The sequence below is a fragment of the Haliotis rubra genome, unplaced genomic scaffold (assembly GCF_003918875.1).
Source record: "Haliotis rubra isolate DU_JTF1 unplaced genomic scaffold, ASM391887v1 Scf634, whole genome shotgun sequence".
Taxonomy (NCBI): Eukaryota; Metazoa; Mollusca; class Gastropoda; order Lepetellida; family Haliotidae; genus Haliotis; species Haliotis rubra.
Window position 1 is genome coordinate 505,820 of NW_025767340.1, and position 17,662 is coordinate 523,481.

Genomic DNA, 17,662 nt, shown 5'->3' on the forward strand with positions numbered 1-17,662 from the left:
TACACTACACATGTACCTGACACAGCCCCGTGGGAATGTCGATGTATACACTGAACACACATGTACCTGACACAGCCCGTGGAATGGATGTATACAGTCGATGGATACACTACACGTGTACCTGACACAGCCCCGTGGGAATGTCGATGTATACACTACACATGTACCTGACACAGCCCCGTGGGAATGTCGATGTATACACTGAACACTACACATGTACCTGACACAGCCCGTGGGAATGTCGATGTATACACTACACATGTACCTGACACAGTACCCCCGCCCGTGGAATGTCGATGTATACAGTTGTTAATGGATTGAACACTACACATGTACCTGACACAGCCGCCGTGGGAATGTCGATGTATACACTACACATGTACCTGACACAGCCCGTGGGAATGTCGATGTATACACTACACATGTACGTACCTGACACAGCCCGTGGGAATGTCGATGTTTATGGATACACTACACATGTACCTGACACAGCCCCGTGGGAATGTCGATGTTTATATACACTACACATGTACCTGACACAGCCCCGTGGGAATGTCGATGTATACAGTTGTTTATGGATTGAACACTACATGTACCTGACACAGCCCGTGGGAATGTCGATGTATACATACACTACACATGTACCTGACACAGCCCCGTGGGAATGTCGATGATGTTAATGGACTACACTACACATGTACCTGACACAGCCCGTGGAAATGTATCGATGTATACAGCCCGTGGAATGTCGACATGAACACTACTACGTACCTGACACAGCCCGTGGGAATGTCGATGTTTATGGATGAACACTACACGTGTACCCGACACAGCCCGTGTGGGAATGTCGATGTATACACTACACATGTACCTGACACAGCCCCCGTGGGAATGTCGATGTATACACTACACATGTACCTGACACAGCCCCGTGGAATGTCGATGTATACAGTTGTACCTTTATGGAATGTCGATGTACACACTACACATGTACCTGACACAGCCCCGTGTCGGAATGTCGATGTATACACTACACATGTACCTGACACAGCCCGTGGGAATGTCGATGTATACACTACACGTGTACCTGACACAGCCCCGTGGGAATGTCGATGTATACACTACACATGTACCTGACACAGCCCCGTGGGAATGTCGATGTATACACTACACATGTACCTGACACAGCCCGTGGGAATGTCGATGTATACACTACACATGTACCTGACACAGCCCCGTGGGAATGTCGATGTATACACTACACATGTACCTGACACAGCGCCGTGGGAATGTCGATGTATACACTACACATGTACCTGACACAGCGCCGTGGGAATGTCGATGTATACACTACACATGTACCTGACACAGCGCCGTGGGAATGTCGATGTATACACTACACATGTGCCATTCAAACTGACAGTAACAGGTTTCCTCAACCTTTGGGAGTTCAGTGGGCTAGAAGGGAAACACAAATGTCCTGTATGGCCAGTAGATGACCAGAAGATGGCCAGTAGATGGCCAGTAGATGGCCAGTAGATGACCAGTAGATGACCAGTAGATGGCCAGTAGATGGCCAGTAGATGACCAGTAGATGACCAGTAGATGACCAGTAGATGGCCAGTAGATGACCAGTAGATGACCAGTAGATGACCAGTAGATGGCCAGTAGATGGCCAGTAGATGGCCTGTAGATGACCAGCAGATGATCAGTAGATGGCCAGTAGATGGCCAGTAGATGGCCAGTAGATGATCAGTAGATGGCCAGTAGATGATGAGTAGATGGCCAGTAGATGACCAGTAGATGACCAGTAGATGGCCAGTAGATGACCAGTAGATGGCCAGTAGATGACCAGTAGATGGCAAGTAGATGATCAGTAGATGGCCAGTAGATGACCAGTAGATGGCCAGTAGATGACCAGTAGATGGCCAGTAGATGATCAGTAGATGGCCAGTAGATGATCAGTAGATGGCCAGTAGATGACCAGTAGATGGCCAGTAATGTTTCCAGTTAGTTTCATTATGGACATAATTTGCTGCTGATATACCGATGGCTACAAGAATGAATGAATGAGTTAGGGTTTACACCGCTTTTAGCAATATTCCAACAATATCACGGCGGGGGAAGCCAGAAATGGGCTTCACACATTGTACCCATGTGGGGATTCGAACCCGGGCCTTCGGCGTGACGAGCTAACGCCTTAACCACGAGGCTACCCTACCGCCCCCGGTGGCTACAAGAGTATTAAAATATATAGGTTGATAAGATTAAAGTGCTGTAATTAAAGTGCTCGTTCGAAACCTCAAACACCAGGGTTCCAGTACTAGGTTCCAGTACAAGATGTACTGCTACTTACACCGACACTCACATCACCTGAACATGACACTCACAAGTACTGACACTAACGCTCGCTATGTTGTAAAATGATGCTTGACATCACTAATTTACGTAAAAACAAATTTAAAATAATTTTATCATGAGAAATTCATGTTTTACAATAAGTATAACCAGTACCTTTGATGAACGCCTTCTGTTCTTCTGTGAATGCAGGAAGCCTGGACTGGGTTAATCCCTGCGCTGCGCTGACGGCAGCAATTCTCCGCTTCATTACATCCGGGTAGTCCCCATTACCATATACGGGGTTAGCAAACCATCCCAGGAACATATGCATCGCCCACTCCGATGCTTCGATGTCTGCAGGGTTGAGGGGGTCTTTAGGCTGGGCCCAGTCGATGTTGAGGGAGATGCTGACTTGGACTGTCCGTGGAAATTGTACACATCACCACACATCACCACACATCACCACACATCACCACACATCTCCACACATCACCACACATCACCACACATCACCACTTCACAGACATCAGTTCATGTGTCAACCTCTATGTGTTCACTTGAATGTGTTCTGCAGAAATGTGTTCATCTGATTGTATTTATTAGAAATGTTCATCTAAATGCGTTCATCTGAATGTGCTCATGTAACTGTGTACATCTACATGTGTTCATCTGAATGCGCTCATATAGATGCGTGCATCTGAACGTGTTCATCTGAATTTGTTGCCCTTGTTATCATTTTATGTTAACTTTACTTTTTCTGACTTCACTTTTATTATACAGTGAGATGATTGACCATTACAAACACAAGCGAGACAACTCAATCATATTCCCCATAATATCTTGTCTACCTACAACTATGTAGGTAGATTTAATTGTTTGACTTGTAACCATTACAAATTATTGTGCTCATTCATCACTATATACATATACAATTTGCTATGACTTGATATGCTCTTTCTCAGAATTCTGTACCAAACTGCAGAATTCTGAGATTTATATGTTCAATTGGCAAGGTAAAATTATGAGGATTCGCAGTCTTATTTTCACTTTATTCGATTTACTTTTTTGTTTAAAGTGGAATTCATCGGTACGTTTTCTCTGCAAACTGACTATACAATGTATCTGCTTGTATAATTATGCCATTCACGCTCTTATGTAAGAGCCACCAAAACAAAATGCTACGTATTGTTTGTGCTCTGGGCCTATGGCCCCTATTACCGAAATAAATTGAACTTGAACAAACACAAGTGTGTTACATCATATCGTCTCTGGCCGTGCCCGCGGATTGTGTGGTAGCGCGCGTGCACACACACACGCACACACACACACACCAGCATACACAGACACACACCAGCATACAGAAACACACACCAGCATACGTAGAAACACAGACCGGCATACACAGACACACAACAGCATACAGAAACACACACCGACATACACAGACACACACCAGCATACAGAAACACAGACCGGCATACACAGACACACACCAGCATACAGAAACACACACCAGCATACAGAAACACACACCAGCATACAGAAACACAGACCGGCATACACAGACACACACACCAGCATACAGAAACACAGACCGGCATACACAGACACACACACCAGCATACAGAAACACAGGCCGGCATACACAGACACACAACAGCATACAGAAACACAGACCGGCATACACAGACACACACCAGCATACAGAAACACACAACAGCATACACAGACACACACACCAGCATACAGAAACACACACCAGCATACAGAAACACACACCAGCATACACAGACACACACACCAGCATACAGAAACACACACCAGCATACACAGACACACACACCAGCATACAGAAACACAGACCGGCATACACAGACACACACACCAGCATACAGAAACACAGACCGGCATACACAGACACACACACCAGCATACAGAAACACAGGCCGGCATACACACACACACAGCAGCATACAGAAACACAGACCGACATACACACACACACACACCAGCATACAACGCCTGTTTCTTTAGGCAAGAGGCAGGGGTAGCCTGATTACCATCCGGATACTGGGCTCTGTATTTCTTGTCAAACAGATGGTAGGCCTCGGCATGGGCCAGCAGCACGTTGTGTCCCCCCTGGTAGGGCTCGTCCCCGATATTCCTGTACCCCGGGGCCATCTCGCCTGTCCCTAGTCCCTTGATCAAGAACACCCATGGCTCGTTGAAGGTGACCCAGAAGTCCACCTGAACCCGAATTATGAATACAGTATTTACTTCAGGTGGTAAACCTGTTGATCAGTGATGATCCAAGTACAAGAACAGTTGTTCCTATTTTGGCTGTGGTTCTCAAACAACAGACAAAAAACCAAAGTTATAAAAAAAATACTTATGCCTTTTAGAAAGTGGTTACACGTAGCAAATGTAATTCTTTGCATTACACTTTACATTACAAAGGAAATTAACTCAAAATGTAACTTATGTTACATTTGACCCCTTTCTAAAATGAAATGATGCATAAAAAGATTCGACATCAAAGAATGATAACCAGTTGCGACTGCCCACCCACATTCCAGTGGGTTTGAAAGCTACAGTAGAGGTAAAATCTATATGAATGCGTCAATGAAAAAACAATAAAGACACCAGGTGTTAAAGAAATGGCAATCATATCCTTTCCTATCCGTAGTGCCAGCAACTCACGCGGTCGGCAGAAACTAGTGCTTGTTTGTTGCCTGGTGACGATCCACGGTAGAAGTAAACAAACCACACAATTATAGACCAGACATCTAATCACTAAAGAACGCATTTATTGTTTTTGTTGAAAATAAAACTGATATCATAATTTTAACCCACGACTGATATGTACAGGAGCAACGGGTTTTAGTGTAAAAACCAAAACGGTTAAAAAAATAACAATTTCCAAAAATCAACGTTTGGAATAAAACCACAAGCAAGGACAATGGAATGCAGACCTTGCTGACGTATTCTTCGAAGCACACGTCTGCATAGTCCCTGAAGTTGTTGATGATGGAGTAGTTGGTCCAGCCTCCCCAGTTCTGTAGTGCTTGTGGCAGGTCCCAGTGGTACAGAGTTACCATAGGTTTGATACCCGCCACCAGCAGGGCGTCAATCAGCCGGTGGTAGTAGTCGATTCCACCTTGGTTCTTGGACCGGAGAGTTCCATCAGGGAATATTCTAGACCAGGCGATGGAAAACCGATAGTGACTGACCTACAACAAAGATTGGGAAAAAGGAAAAGTATAATGTAACACTCTTCAAGTTACAGTTACATTTACTTTGTGCAGTCACGACCTCTTCGTATCTCAAGTTGCCATGGTGTCACAGTCAATGGGTATTTATGTATTTATGTCAAACGTTTCACTCGACATGCTGGATGTCGCAAATCATGCGTTATGGGGCAAGTATGAATGTGTATTGTAGACGTTGTCGCAACCGTTGGCCACAAAAAACACGACAAACAAGAGTACCACCACCACCACCCAAAACTATGACCAACACGAATACCACCACCACCACCACCGCCCACCCTTGAACATTATCCAGGAAATCAGTTCCTGAGTATTCAAATATTCCTGTACACGACAAAATGCATCATACACTTATAATGTTTAATGAAATCTTTCCGTAGATCCACTTACCCCCATGTTCTTCAGGAGATTGACATCCTCAATATACTTGTGATAACTGTAGATCCACTTACCCCCATGTTCTTCAGGAGATTGACGTCCTCAATATACTTGTGATAACTGTAGATCCATTTACGTCCTCCCTGTGATAACTGTGAACACCAGGATTGACCGTCAATATACTACTCCCATGTTCTTCGGGAGTTGACGTCCCATACTTGTGATAACTGTAGATCCACTTACTCCCATGTTCAGATGACAATATACTTGTGATAACTGTAGATCCACTTCCCCATGTTGATTAGGAGATTGACGTTTCGTTCTAACAATGCATACTTGATACCAATAACTTCTATAACGATCATCCCTCTCAAACTCTAAAGTCACTTACCCCCATGTTCTTCAGGAGATTGACGTCCTCTGATGGTACTTACCCCCATGTGTACTTGTGATAACTGTAGATCCACTTCCCCCATGTTCTTCAGGAGATTGACTTACTGTAGATCCCATGTTCTTCAGGAGATTGACGTCCTCTTGGTACTTGTGATAACTGTAGATCCACTTACCCCCATGTTCTTCAGGAGATTGACGTCCTCTTGGTACTTGTGATAACTGTAGATCCACTTACCCCCATGTTCTTCAGGAGATTGACGTCCTCTTGGTACTTGTGATAACTGTAGATCCACTTACCCCCATGTTCTTCAGGAGATTGACGTCCTCAATATACTTGTGATAACTGTAGATCCAAGTTATTTTACTATCCCCATGTTCTTCAGGAGATTGACGTCGTCTTGGTACTTGTGATAACTGTAGATCCACTTCCCCCATGTTCTTCAGGAGATTGACGTCGTCTTGGTACTTGTGATAACTGTAGATCCACTTACCCCATGTTCTTCAGGAGATTGACGTCGTCTTGGTACTTGTGATAACTGTAGATCCTACTTACCCCCATGTTCTTCAGGAGATTGACGTCCTCTTGGTACTTGTGATAACTGTAGACCTACTTACCCCCATGTTCTTCAGGAGATTGACGTCGTCTTGGTATTTGTGATAACTGTCACATGCAATCCTTCCTGTGCGGTTCTTGTCGATAGCGGCGAAGTTGTCCCAGATGCTTTCACCTCGGCCTAGAGACAGATGAGTTAGTGAGGGAGTGGTTTTGGTGACAATATTGTGATAACTGTGGGACACCAGCAAGTGACTTTGGACCCTGGATCCTTGTGAGATCGGACTTAAGCATTGGTTTGTATTCAACTGTCAGATTTTTACTTCCCGCATCAACATCAGTCATGACTCGTCCACCGTCAATGTCAAATGTATAACGCTTTACCATGAACTTCAGTCATTGACGTCTCTACCGTCAACGTCAAATGTATAACGCTTACCATCAACGTCAGTCATGACGTCTCTCTACCGTCAACGTCAAATGTATTACGCTTACCATCAACGTCAGTCATGACTCTCTACCGTCAACGTCAAATGTATGATGCTTACCGTTAAAACGTCACCTACCGTCAACGTCAGTCATGGCTCTCCACCGTCAACGTCAATTACATTACGCTTACCGTTAAAACGTAGTTCTGACTGTCTACCGTCAACGTCAAGTGTATAGCGCTTTACCATCAACGTCAGTCATGACTCTCTACCCTCAACTAGAGACAAATATATAATGCTTACCGTTAAAACGTCAGTTCTGACTGTCTACCGTCAACGTCAGTCATGGCTCTCCACCGTCAACGTCAATTACATTACGCATACCGTTAAAACGTCAGTTCTGACTGCTTACCGTCAACGTCAAGTGTATAGCGCTTACCATCAACGTCAAATGTTACGCATTACTCTACCGTCAAGTCATGACTCTCTACCGTCAACGTCAAATGTATAATGCTTACCGTTAAAACGTCAGTTCTGACTGTCTACCGTTAACGTCAGTCATGACTCTCCACCGTCAACGTCAGTTATGACTCTCTACCGTCAACGTCAAATACATTACGCCTACCGTTAAAACGTCAGTTCTGACTGTCTACCGTCAAGTGTCTACCGTCAACGTCAAGTGTATAGCGCTTACCATCAACGTCAGTCATGACTCTCTACCCTCAACGTCAAATGTATAATGCTCACCGTCAGCATCAAGGGCTCCTTCAATCTGATAGGCCGCTGACGCCACCGCCCAAATGAAATCGTCAGGGAAAGTACCGTAGTAGAAGTCGTCATCCCCCTCAACAGCAGTGCCCTGACCCCCGGGCAGAGTGTATCCTGAACGGTAGCCGTTGTCATCTATTGGACCCGTGTACCATTTAGCAGAAGATTTTGGGGTGCGGGGTCTGTCTGGTTGGGAGAAGTCGACGTGATGGATGCCAAACTTCTCACGATAACCTGTCAACCACTCGAAGTTGTCCATCAGAGACCACGCCGTGTAGCCTTTCACATTGCACTCGTCCATCGTGATAGCTGAAGATTGAAGAAGATATTATCCCCATAGCCGACAGGAATGTAATATTTCTAAAACCCTTTCTGTGTTCAATGTACAATTATGATATGTACATTGTATATCATCTTTCTCATGGTGTTGCAACAAAATTGTGTTTGTGAGTGAGTGAACGAACTAACCCTCTTGTGAGACTCTGTGGGTGTTATTGTAGAGATCGAGTATTTTCGTATGTGCCAGGATGAGATGTCTCGCTACGATGTAGAAGTCCCTCTTCTTGGGGGCAAACGCCCCTTCCCCGTACCCGAGGATTGAGATGATTTGCGGCTCGTTGAATGTGATCCAGAACTGCACCTGTCACCATCAGATACAGCCACACATCACAAACGAATGCGTCAGCAAATTTCTGCATAATTAATACCATTAAAGTGTGCCTACCTGTCACATTTGAGAAACATTTCATTAACTGGCAAATGGCTTTGGATGTATTGATTCTTGCTTTTAACAGCAACACCGTATTCCAGTCTATGTACCTAGACTGAACAAACTACCGCTCTTCTGTTGCTGAAATTGATTGAGGACATGGCAAACTTACACTGACCTGCATCGTTCTCCAAACTCTCAAGCTACATCGCTGAGATGTGACAGGATTGTCCAACTCACTCACTCGCCGACCCACCCACTTACCATAGTTACCTTGTCACGACATTCACAGAAGGTCAGATTGGCATAATTCATGAAGTCGTCCACAATCGACTCGTTTAACCAGCCTCCGCTGTCCTCGAGGACTTGAGGCAGATCCCAGTGGTACAGAGTGACCATGGGTCGAATCCCGTTACTAAGATGTTCATCAATCAGTCTGTGGTAGTAGTTGATGCCGGCGTCAGCTAGCCTCCCAGGGGGAATCAGGCAGATCCAGGCAATGAAGACTTGATAGTCGCCCACCTGCAAACAACAGATGACTTATTACTGAAGCACAATACGTCACTTCCTGGTGTGAAGACCTACAGTGACAGCAGGGGTGTGGCATGATACTGCCTGGTGTGAAGACCTACAGTGACAGCAGGGGTGTGGCATGATACTGCCTGGTGTGAAGACCTACAGTGACAGCAGGGGTGTGGCATGATACTGCCTGGTGTGAAGACCTACAGTGACAGCAGGGGTGTGGCATGATACTGCCTGGTGTGAAGACCTACAGTGACAGCAGGGGTGTGGCATGATACTGCCTGGTGTGAAGACCTACAGTGACAGCAGGGGTGTGGCATGATACTGCCTGGTGTGAAGACCTACAGTGACAGCAGGGGTGTGGCATGATACTGCCTGGTGTGAAGACCTACAGTGACAGCAGGGGTGTGGCATGATACTGCCTGGTGTGAAGACCTACAGTGACAGCAGGGGTGTGGCATGATACTGCCTGGTGTGAAGACCTACAGTGACAGCAGGGGTGTGGCATGATACTGCCTGCCTGGTGATAGCAGGGGTGTGAAGACCTACAGACCTACAGTGACAGCAGGGGTGTGGCATGATACTGCCTGGTGTGAAGACCTACAGTGACAGCAGGGGTGTGGCATGATACTGCCTGGTGTGAAGACCTACAGTGACAGCAGGGGTGTGGCATGATACTGCCTGGTGTGAAGACCTACAGTGACAGCAGGGGTGTGGCATGATACTGCCTGGTGTGAAGACCTACAGTGACAGCAGGGGGTGTGGCATGTGAAGACCTGCCTGGTGTGAAGACCTACAGTGACAGCAGGGGTGTGGCATGATACTGCCTGGTGTGAAGACCTACAGTGACAGCAGGGGTGTGGCATGATACTGCCTGGTGTGAAGACCTACAGTGACAGCAGGGGTGTGGCATGATACTGCCTGGTGTGAAGACCTACAGTGACAGCAGCATACTGCCTGGGTGAAGACCTACAGTGGCAGGGGTGTGGCATGATACTGCCTGGTGTGAAGACCTACAGTGACAGCAGGGGTGTGGCATGATACTGCCTGGTGTGAAGACCTACAGTGATAGCAGGGGTGTGGCATGATACTGCCTGGTGTGAAGACCTACAGTGACAGCAGGGGAGTGGCATGATTCAGCGTTTGTCCTACAGCCATCGACAGAAGAATTCCTCTGTTATGTAAAGTTTGAGATACCGACTGAAGTTACACGGTCATGTGGTAATTATCCAGGAGCAGCTGGATGAATCCTCACTCACACACTTTCAGATAGGTGATACTTTCAAGGAACAGAACAATCTACTATCATGGTATTTTTTCGCTCCTTCCACCTTCTAAGCAACATTAAACTAAATCCTCCAATTGACAAATCATTATGATGCTTTTTCCTGGACAATATTGATGTCAGAATCTAACTGGCCTAGCCCTCGAGGTCTACCGCTGTCGTACACGTATACGGTATGGAGTTATAGTAGTCGTAGTAGCAGGGCCAACGTGTAGATCAAAGGGCCTCGATGACATGACCAGACATGAGGAAGGAGCAAGGAGTACACGTCATCACCAACAATCAAGAGAGTGTCAGGTCTTCATACATGCAGATTCTTCACGATGTTCACGTCCTCCCTGTATCTGTGGTCGCAGGTGATGTTGCCCGTATAGACGTTGAAGACGTTGCCAGGTACGTGCACAAGGCGGTCCCAAAAAGTCTCTCCCTTACCTGGAACAGATGACCAGACAGGTAAACCTAGATATATCTGAAGGGTTACAGTGAGCTTGATTCACCGCCCCTGCCGTGTGTGTGTGACGTAACTTCAAACAGTGAATAGTTCTGTCAGAAAACGTAAAAGGAACTGAAAGGTAACCATATGTTGACGGATACCCGTGCTATCAACACTGTGTGTATCTTCGCCCCTATGTTTGGTACTACAGGTTACACGCAATCTTGACTTTATGCTTGTCTCACAATAATAGACCCCTGAAAAACATCCAATAATGGCCTGGTAATGCTGAATCTACCCAGGTTCATTGCACGACAATCCTTTTCTTGGGTTTTCTTTCTGATGGTGAAGATTAACGTGAAGATGTTGTTTTTGATATGACATCTCTGAATTCTCTGTCCCTCGACAATATGGTTGATAAGGTTTGAGAAATAACGGCATAAATGGGACCCCGGTTACGAAATGTCACACAAAGTCGGCTGGAATTTATCAAAATATATCTCCGTGTCATCCTCATACGGCACGCCCCCGACGCCATGCCCCCAAGACCACTATACCCGGGCTGGATCCCGTTGTCTTGCACTATCTGGGAGAAATGGCGTGAAAAGTCGCGTGGTGGACGTGGTCTCGCGGGATCTGAGAAGTCGACCCAGACCAGTTCACCCTTGCCCTATTGCCTTCAGACCACTCAAATGCCTCCATTAATGATCAGGTGATGGTTGCAACTGTACCGGTTTACTGCACGACACTCGACTTGTCTGCACTCGAAAATCTGAAAACATGACACGTGACTAGCAACGGTTACGCCAGTGACGTACACCATTGACGTGTGTTGGCAAAACGACGATTTGTAATGGGCGGTACCACACGATGCCGTAGGGCGTGAACATGAGTTGCATATAGACGAGTTCTAATCGGGCACGCGAAAAATACATAATATATATATAATACAACTGTAGATATCTTCAACCTTTTGTATAGCATACTGTACATATATTTTGCATTATGATCTCCTGGAAAAGGTCTATAAATTTATTATGATGTAGATTTGCATAGGAAACGTAGACGAAAAACTATCTAAATTGACAGTTTTGTAAGCATGCCAGTGTAAGAGCCTTCCATCACAACAGGGCATAAATGTCCACAGAGGAAGATTAAGAAAAAAACACTTTTTTAATATTTCACGATAGCATCCATCATAGCTGCTGAGCCAAAACAAAACACGTATCTACGGGAGAACAGCCGTCAAGGACAAAGCTAATAGTAACTGAGGAGGCCGTAAAGAACAACCTTAATAGTAGCTGAGGAGGCCGTAAAGAACAACCTTAATAGTAGCTGAGGAGGCCGTAAAGAACAACCTTAATAGCAGCTGAGGGAGGCCGTCAAGAACAACCTTAATATCAGCTGAGGGAGGCCGTCAAGAACAACCTTAATAGCAGCTGAGGGAGGCCGTCAAGAACAACCTTAATATCAGCTGAGGGAGGCCGTCAAGAACAACCTTAATAGCAGCTGAGGGAGGCCGTCAAGAACAACCTTAATATCAGCTGAGGGAGGCAATCAAGAACAACCTTAATAGCAGCTGGGGAGGCCGTCAAGAACAACCTTAATATCAGCTGAGGGAGGCCATCAAGAACAACCTTAATATCAGCTGAGGGAGGCCGTCTAGAACAACCTTAATAGCAGCTGAGGGAGGCCGTCTAGAACAACCTTAATATCAGCTGAGGGAGACCATCAGGAACAACCTTAATTGCAGCTAGGGAGGCCATCAAGAACAACCTTAATATAAGCTGAGGGAGGCCGTCAAGAACAACCTTAATATCAGCTGAGGGAGGACATCAAGAACAACCTTAATATCATCAAGGAACAACCTTAATATCAGCTGAGGGAGGACATCAAGAACAAACTTAATATCAGCTGAGGGAGGCAGGCCGTCAAGAACAACCTTAATATCAGCTGAGGGAGGCCAAACTTAATATCAGCTGAACTAGAAAACTTAATATCAGCTGAGGGAGGACCTTAATCAGCTAGGAGGCCATCACAAGCTGAGGGAGGCATTAATATCAAGAACAACCTTAATATCAGCTGAGGGAGGACATCAAGAACAAACTTAATATCAGCTGAGGGAGGCCGTCTAGAACAACCTTAATATCAGCTGAGGGAGGCCGTCAAGAACAAACTTAATATCAGCTGAGGGAGGCCGTCAAGAACAACCTTAATATCAGCTGAGGGAGGACATCAAGAACAACCTTAATATCAGCTGAGGGAGGCCGTCAAGAACAACCTTAATATCAGCTGAGGGAGGCCGTCAAGAACAACCTTAATATCAGCTGAGGGAGGACATCAAGAACAACCTTAATATCAGCTGAGGGAGGCCGTCAAGAACAACCTTAATATCAGCTGAGGGAGGCAGTCAAGAACAAACTTAATATCAGCTGAGGGAGGCCGTCTAGAACAACCTTAATATCAGCTGAGGGAGGCCGTCAAGAACAACCTTAATATCAGCTGAGGGAGGCCGTCTAGAACAACCTTAATATCAGCTGAGGGAGGCCATCAAGAACAACCTTAATATCAGCTGAGGGAGGCCGTCAAGAACAACCTTAATATCAGCTGAGGGAGGACATCAAGAACAAACTTAATATCAGCTGAGGGAGGCCGTCAAGAACAACCTTAATATCAGCTGAGGGAGGACATCAAGAACAACCTTAATATCAGCTGAGGGAGGACATCAAGAACAAACTTAATATCAGCTGAGGGAGGCCGTCAAGAACAACCTTAATATCAGCTGAGGGAGGCCGTCAAGAACAACCTTAATATCAGCTGAGGGAGGCCGTCAAGAACAAACTTAATATCAGCTGAGGGAGGACATCAAGAACAACCTTAATATCAGCTGAGGGAGGACATCAAGAACAAACTTAATATCAAGAACAACCTTAATATCAGCTGGAGGGAGGCCGTCAAGAACAAGAACAACCTTAATATCAGCTTAATATCAGCTGAGGGGGAGGCCGTCAAGAACAACCTTAATATCAGCTGAGGGAGGACATCAAGAACAACCTTAATATGAGGGAGGCTCAAGAACAACCTTAATATCAGGGAGGACATCAAGAACAACCTTAATATCAGCTGAGGGAGGCCTTAATCAAGAACAACCTTAATATCAGCTGAGGGAGGCCGTCAAGAACAACCTTAATATCAGCTGAGGGAGGCCGTCAAGAACAACCTTAATATCAGCTGAGGGAGGCCGTCAAGAACAACCTTAATATCAGCTGAGGGAGGCCAGATCAAGAACAACCTTAATATCAGCTGAGGGAGGCCGTCTAGAACAACCTTAATATCAGCTGAGGGAGGCCGTCTAGAACAACCTTAATATCAGCTGAGGGAGGCCATCAAGAACAACCTTAATATCAGCTGAGGAGGCCGTCAGCTATCAGGGAGGCCGTCAAGAACAACCTTAATATCAGCTGAGGAGGACATCAAGAACAACCTTAATATCAGCTGAGGGAGGCCGTCAAGAACAACCTTAATATCAGCTGAGGGAGGCCGTCTAGAACAACCTTAATATCAGCTGAGGGAGGCCATCAAGAACAAACTTAATATCAGCTGAGGGAGGCCGTCAAGAACAACCTTAATAGCAGCTGGGGGAGGCCGTCAAGAACAACCTTAATATCAGCTGAGGGAGGCCGTCAAGAACAACCTTAATATCAGCTGAGGGAGGAGGAACAACCTTAATATCAAGAACTGACCGTCAAGAACAACCTTAATATCAGCTGGGGGCCGTCATTAATAACCGTAATAGGAGCTGGGAAGGCCGTCCAGAACAAATTGAACAGGGGCAAGAGCGGCGGAGGGTAAACATCGTCACCAGGTGAAATAGTTATAAAGGTGTGTACTGAGTAGAATGTTGATGTATGAACGAATAGCCTGCATAACCGGCACTGGGAGCACGTCCGCCTTCACCTGGAGTGTTTCGTGCACACTCGCATATGCATGTCACGGGTCACGTTCAATATGGCGTACATATATGTGTATGATGTAAGCTGTGTTTCTGTGGCGATGTCATCTGTCGTCTCATTCATGTTTTCCATATTTGTGCAGATATCCCCTGACTGAGTGCAAGAGGTGAATGAATCTTCTTGTTCAGTGGTAATGACAATCTGAAGTAACGCCAACTAACTTACCCTGCGTTCTCCATGCTCCCTCTGTCTGAGTGGCCGAGGACCCGGCCCCCCACACAAACCCCGCTGGGAACTGCCCGAAGTAGTATCCTTCATTCAGGTGACATCGCACGACGGCAAGCTGACAAAGGGCAAACAACAGCGCACCTGTGTCCATTTTCCAGAGTTTTAGGAACCGTGGTTCAGAGTTTCATATGAACATTGTGTTCATATCGGATGCTCATAACGAACTGACTGACCAGGCGTTAGATGCTTATTAAACTTAGCACATGCATCGACATGTTACGAGTAGAATACCAAATTGACGAACACGCTTTCATCCAGGTTGTTCAATTATAGGAACATGTTGCAGAACGTGGATAAGCAGTTAAATTCTACCTCATGTGGCTGCCACGACTCAAACTGTTGCTACCAACCTGCAAGTGATGTAATCACAGGTAGCTTCTCCATTGTTGACAATGGCAACCTTCGTCAACTGTTTAACTCGCATGTGAATTGAAAAATATGAACGATTGCGGAAAGGTTTTGGATTGTATTGTCTGACATGATTGTTTCTGGTTTCGTCCATATTCAACACCAAATGAATATGAGAGGACGGGCATAGCATAAGTATGTTAGCCTGGTCTGATTGTAAAATCATTGCAGCATCCATGTGTGTGCGGGTGTGCGTGTTTCTCAAAGCAATTTAGAAAATCAAAGAGTGTAATATATACTTAAAGTGTTGGAAGGTTTAAAATACAATGTACTTTACAACTTGTTCTAATTGTCTTATAACTTCATTGTATCGTATTTTCATGTGCTACAGGTGGCGCTGTCTCGCGTGTTTTATGACATCAGACAAGGAAAGCTCTGACGTCACAGCAACCTTTACGGATGTTCTGTAGGTGACACCACTCCTCAGTACACTAGAGAAACAAGAGTCATTAATTGATGAGAGAGTTCATTAATTATCGACAACATCCTGAATAGTACAAAGGCAGCCAACCAGTAACAGGCCGCTCATTTGTGAGTATTGTATCAAAGTCATTTAATGCTCATGATATGGGGTTGATATTGCATAGGCAATATTTCATGCATTTGAACAGAAAACTGTACATTGCATTAAGGACACTATAAGTTATCTCAAGTATATTACAAAATTTTGAAATTGTATATCACCATCACTTTGCATCTTTACAGTCAAGGCCGTGAGCAGGTAGAAGAAAATCTCAAATCTCATGGAATCAAACTGGGGCCCGTTTCATAAAGCTATGGTAGCGCTACGACTGTCGTACCTCCTATACTGTAACATAGACTTACGACTGCCGTACCTCCTATACTGTAACATAGACTTACGACTGTCGTACCTCCTATACTGTAACATAGACTTACGACTGTCGTACCTCCTATACTGTAACATAGATTTACGACTGTCGTACCTCCTATACTGTAACATAGACTTACGACAGTCGTACCTCCTATACTGTAACATAGACTTACGACTGTCGTACCTCCTATACTGTAACATAGACTTACGACAGTCGTACCTCCTATACTGTAACATAGATTTACGACAGTCGTACTGTAACATAGACTTACGACAGTCGTACCTCCTATACTGTAACATAGACTTACGACTGTCGTACCTCCTATACTGTAACATAGACTTACGACAGTCATTACCTCCTATACTGTAACATAGATTTACGACAGTCGTACCTCCTATACTGTAACATAGACTTACGACAGTCGTACCTCCTATACTGTAACATAGACTTTACGACTGTCGTACCTCCTATACTGTAACATAGATTTACGACAGTACTGTAACATAGACTTTACCTCGTACCTCCTATACTGTAACATAGATTTACGACAGTCGTACCTCCTATACTGTAACATAGACTTACGACAGTCGTACCTCCTATACTGTAACATAGACTTTTACGACTGTCGTACCTCCTATACTGTAACATAGTAACTAGACTTACGACAGTCGTACCTCCTATACTGTAACATAGATTTACGACAGTCGTATCTCCTATACTGTAACATAGACTTACGACAGTCGTACCTCCTATACTGTAACATAGATTTACGACAGTCGTACCTCCTATACCTGTAACATAGACTTACGACAGTCGTACCTCCTATACTGTAACATAGACTTACGACAGTCGTACCTCCTATACTGTAACATAGACTTACGACAGTCGTACCTCCTATACTGTAACATAGACTTACGACAGTCGTACCTCCTATACTGTAACATAGACTTACGACTGTCGTACCTCCTATACTGTAACATAGACTTACGACAGTCGTACCTCCTATACTGTAACATAGACTTACGACAGTCGTACCTCCTATACTGTAACATAGACTTACGACAGTCGTACCTCCTATACTGTAACATAGACTTACGACAGT

The 17,662-nt window shown here is 45.1% G+C and overlaps 1 protein-coding gene across 1 annotated transcript in view; it reads right to left on the reverse strand.

Moving 5' to 3' along the window:
- Window positions 1-17,662, reverse strand: part of LOC124256664 (lactase-phlorizin hydrolase-like) — a 101,994-nt gene that overhangs the window by 74,653 nt on the left and 9,679 nt on the right. The window contains exons 3-11 of the mRNA XM_046690639.1: window positions 15,257-15,400; window positions 10,953-11,077; window positions 9,112-9,360; window positions 8,598-8,769; window positions 8,109-8,438; window positions 6,996-7,114; window positions 5,313-5,570; window positions 4,401-4,587; window positions 2,515-2,757 (exon numbers count right to left, since the gene is read on the reverse strand). Coding sequence (XP_046546595.1) covers window positions 2,515-2,757; window positions 4,401-4,587; window positions 5,313-5,570; window positions 6,996-7,114; window positions 8,109-8,438; window positions 8,598-8,769; window positions 9,112-9,360; window positions 10,953-11,077; window positions 15,257-15,400 — 1,827 coding nt within the window. The remainder of the gene's footprint in view (window positions 1-2,514; window positions 2,758-4,400; window positions 4,588-5,312; window positions 5,571-6,995; window positions 7,115-8,108; window positions 8,439-8,597; window positions 8,770-9,111; window positions 9,361-10,952; window positions 11,078-15,256; window positions 15,401-17,662) is intronic.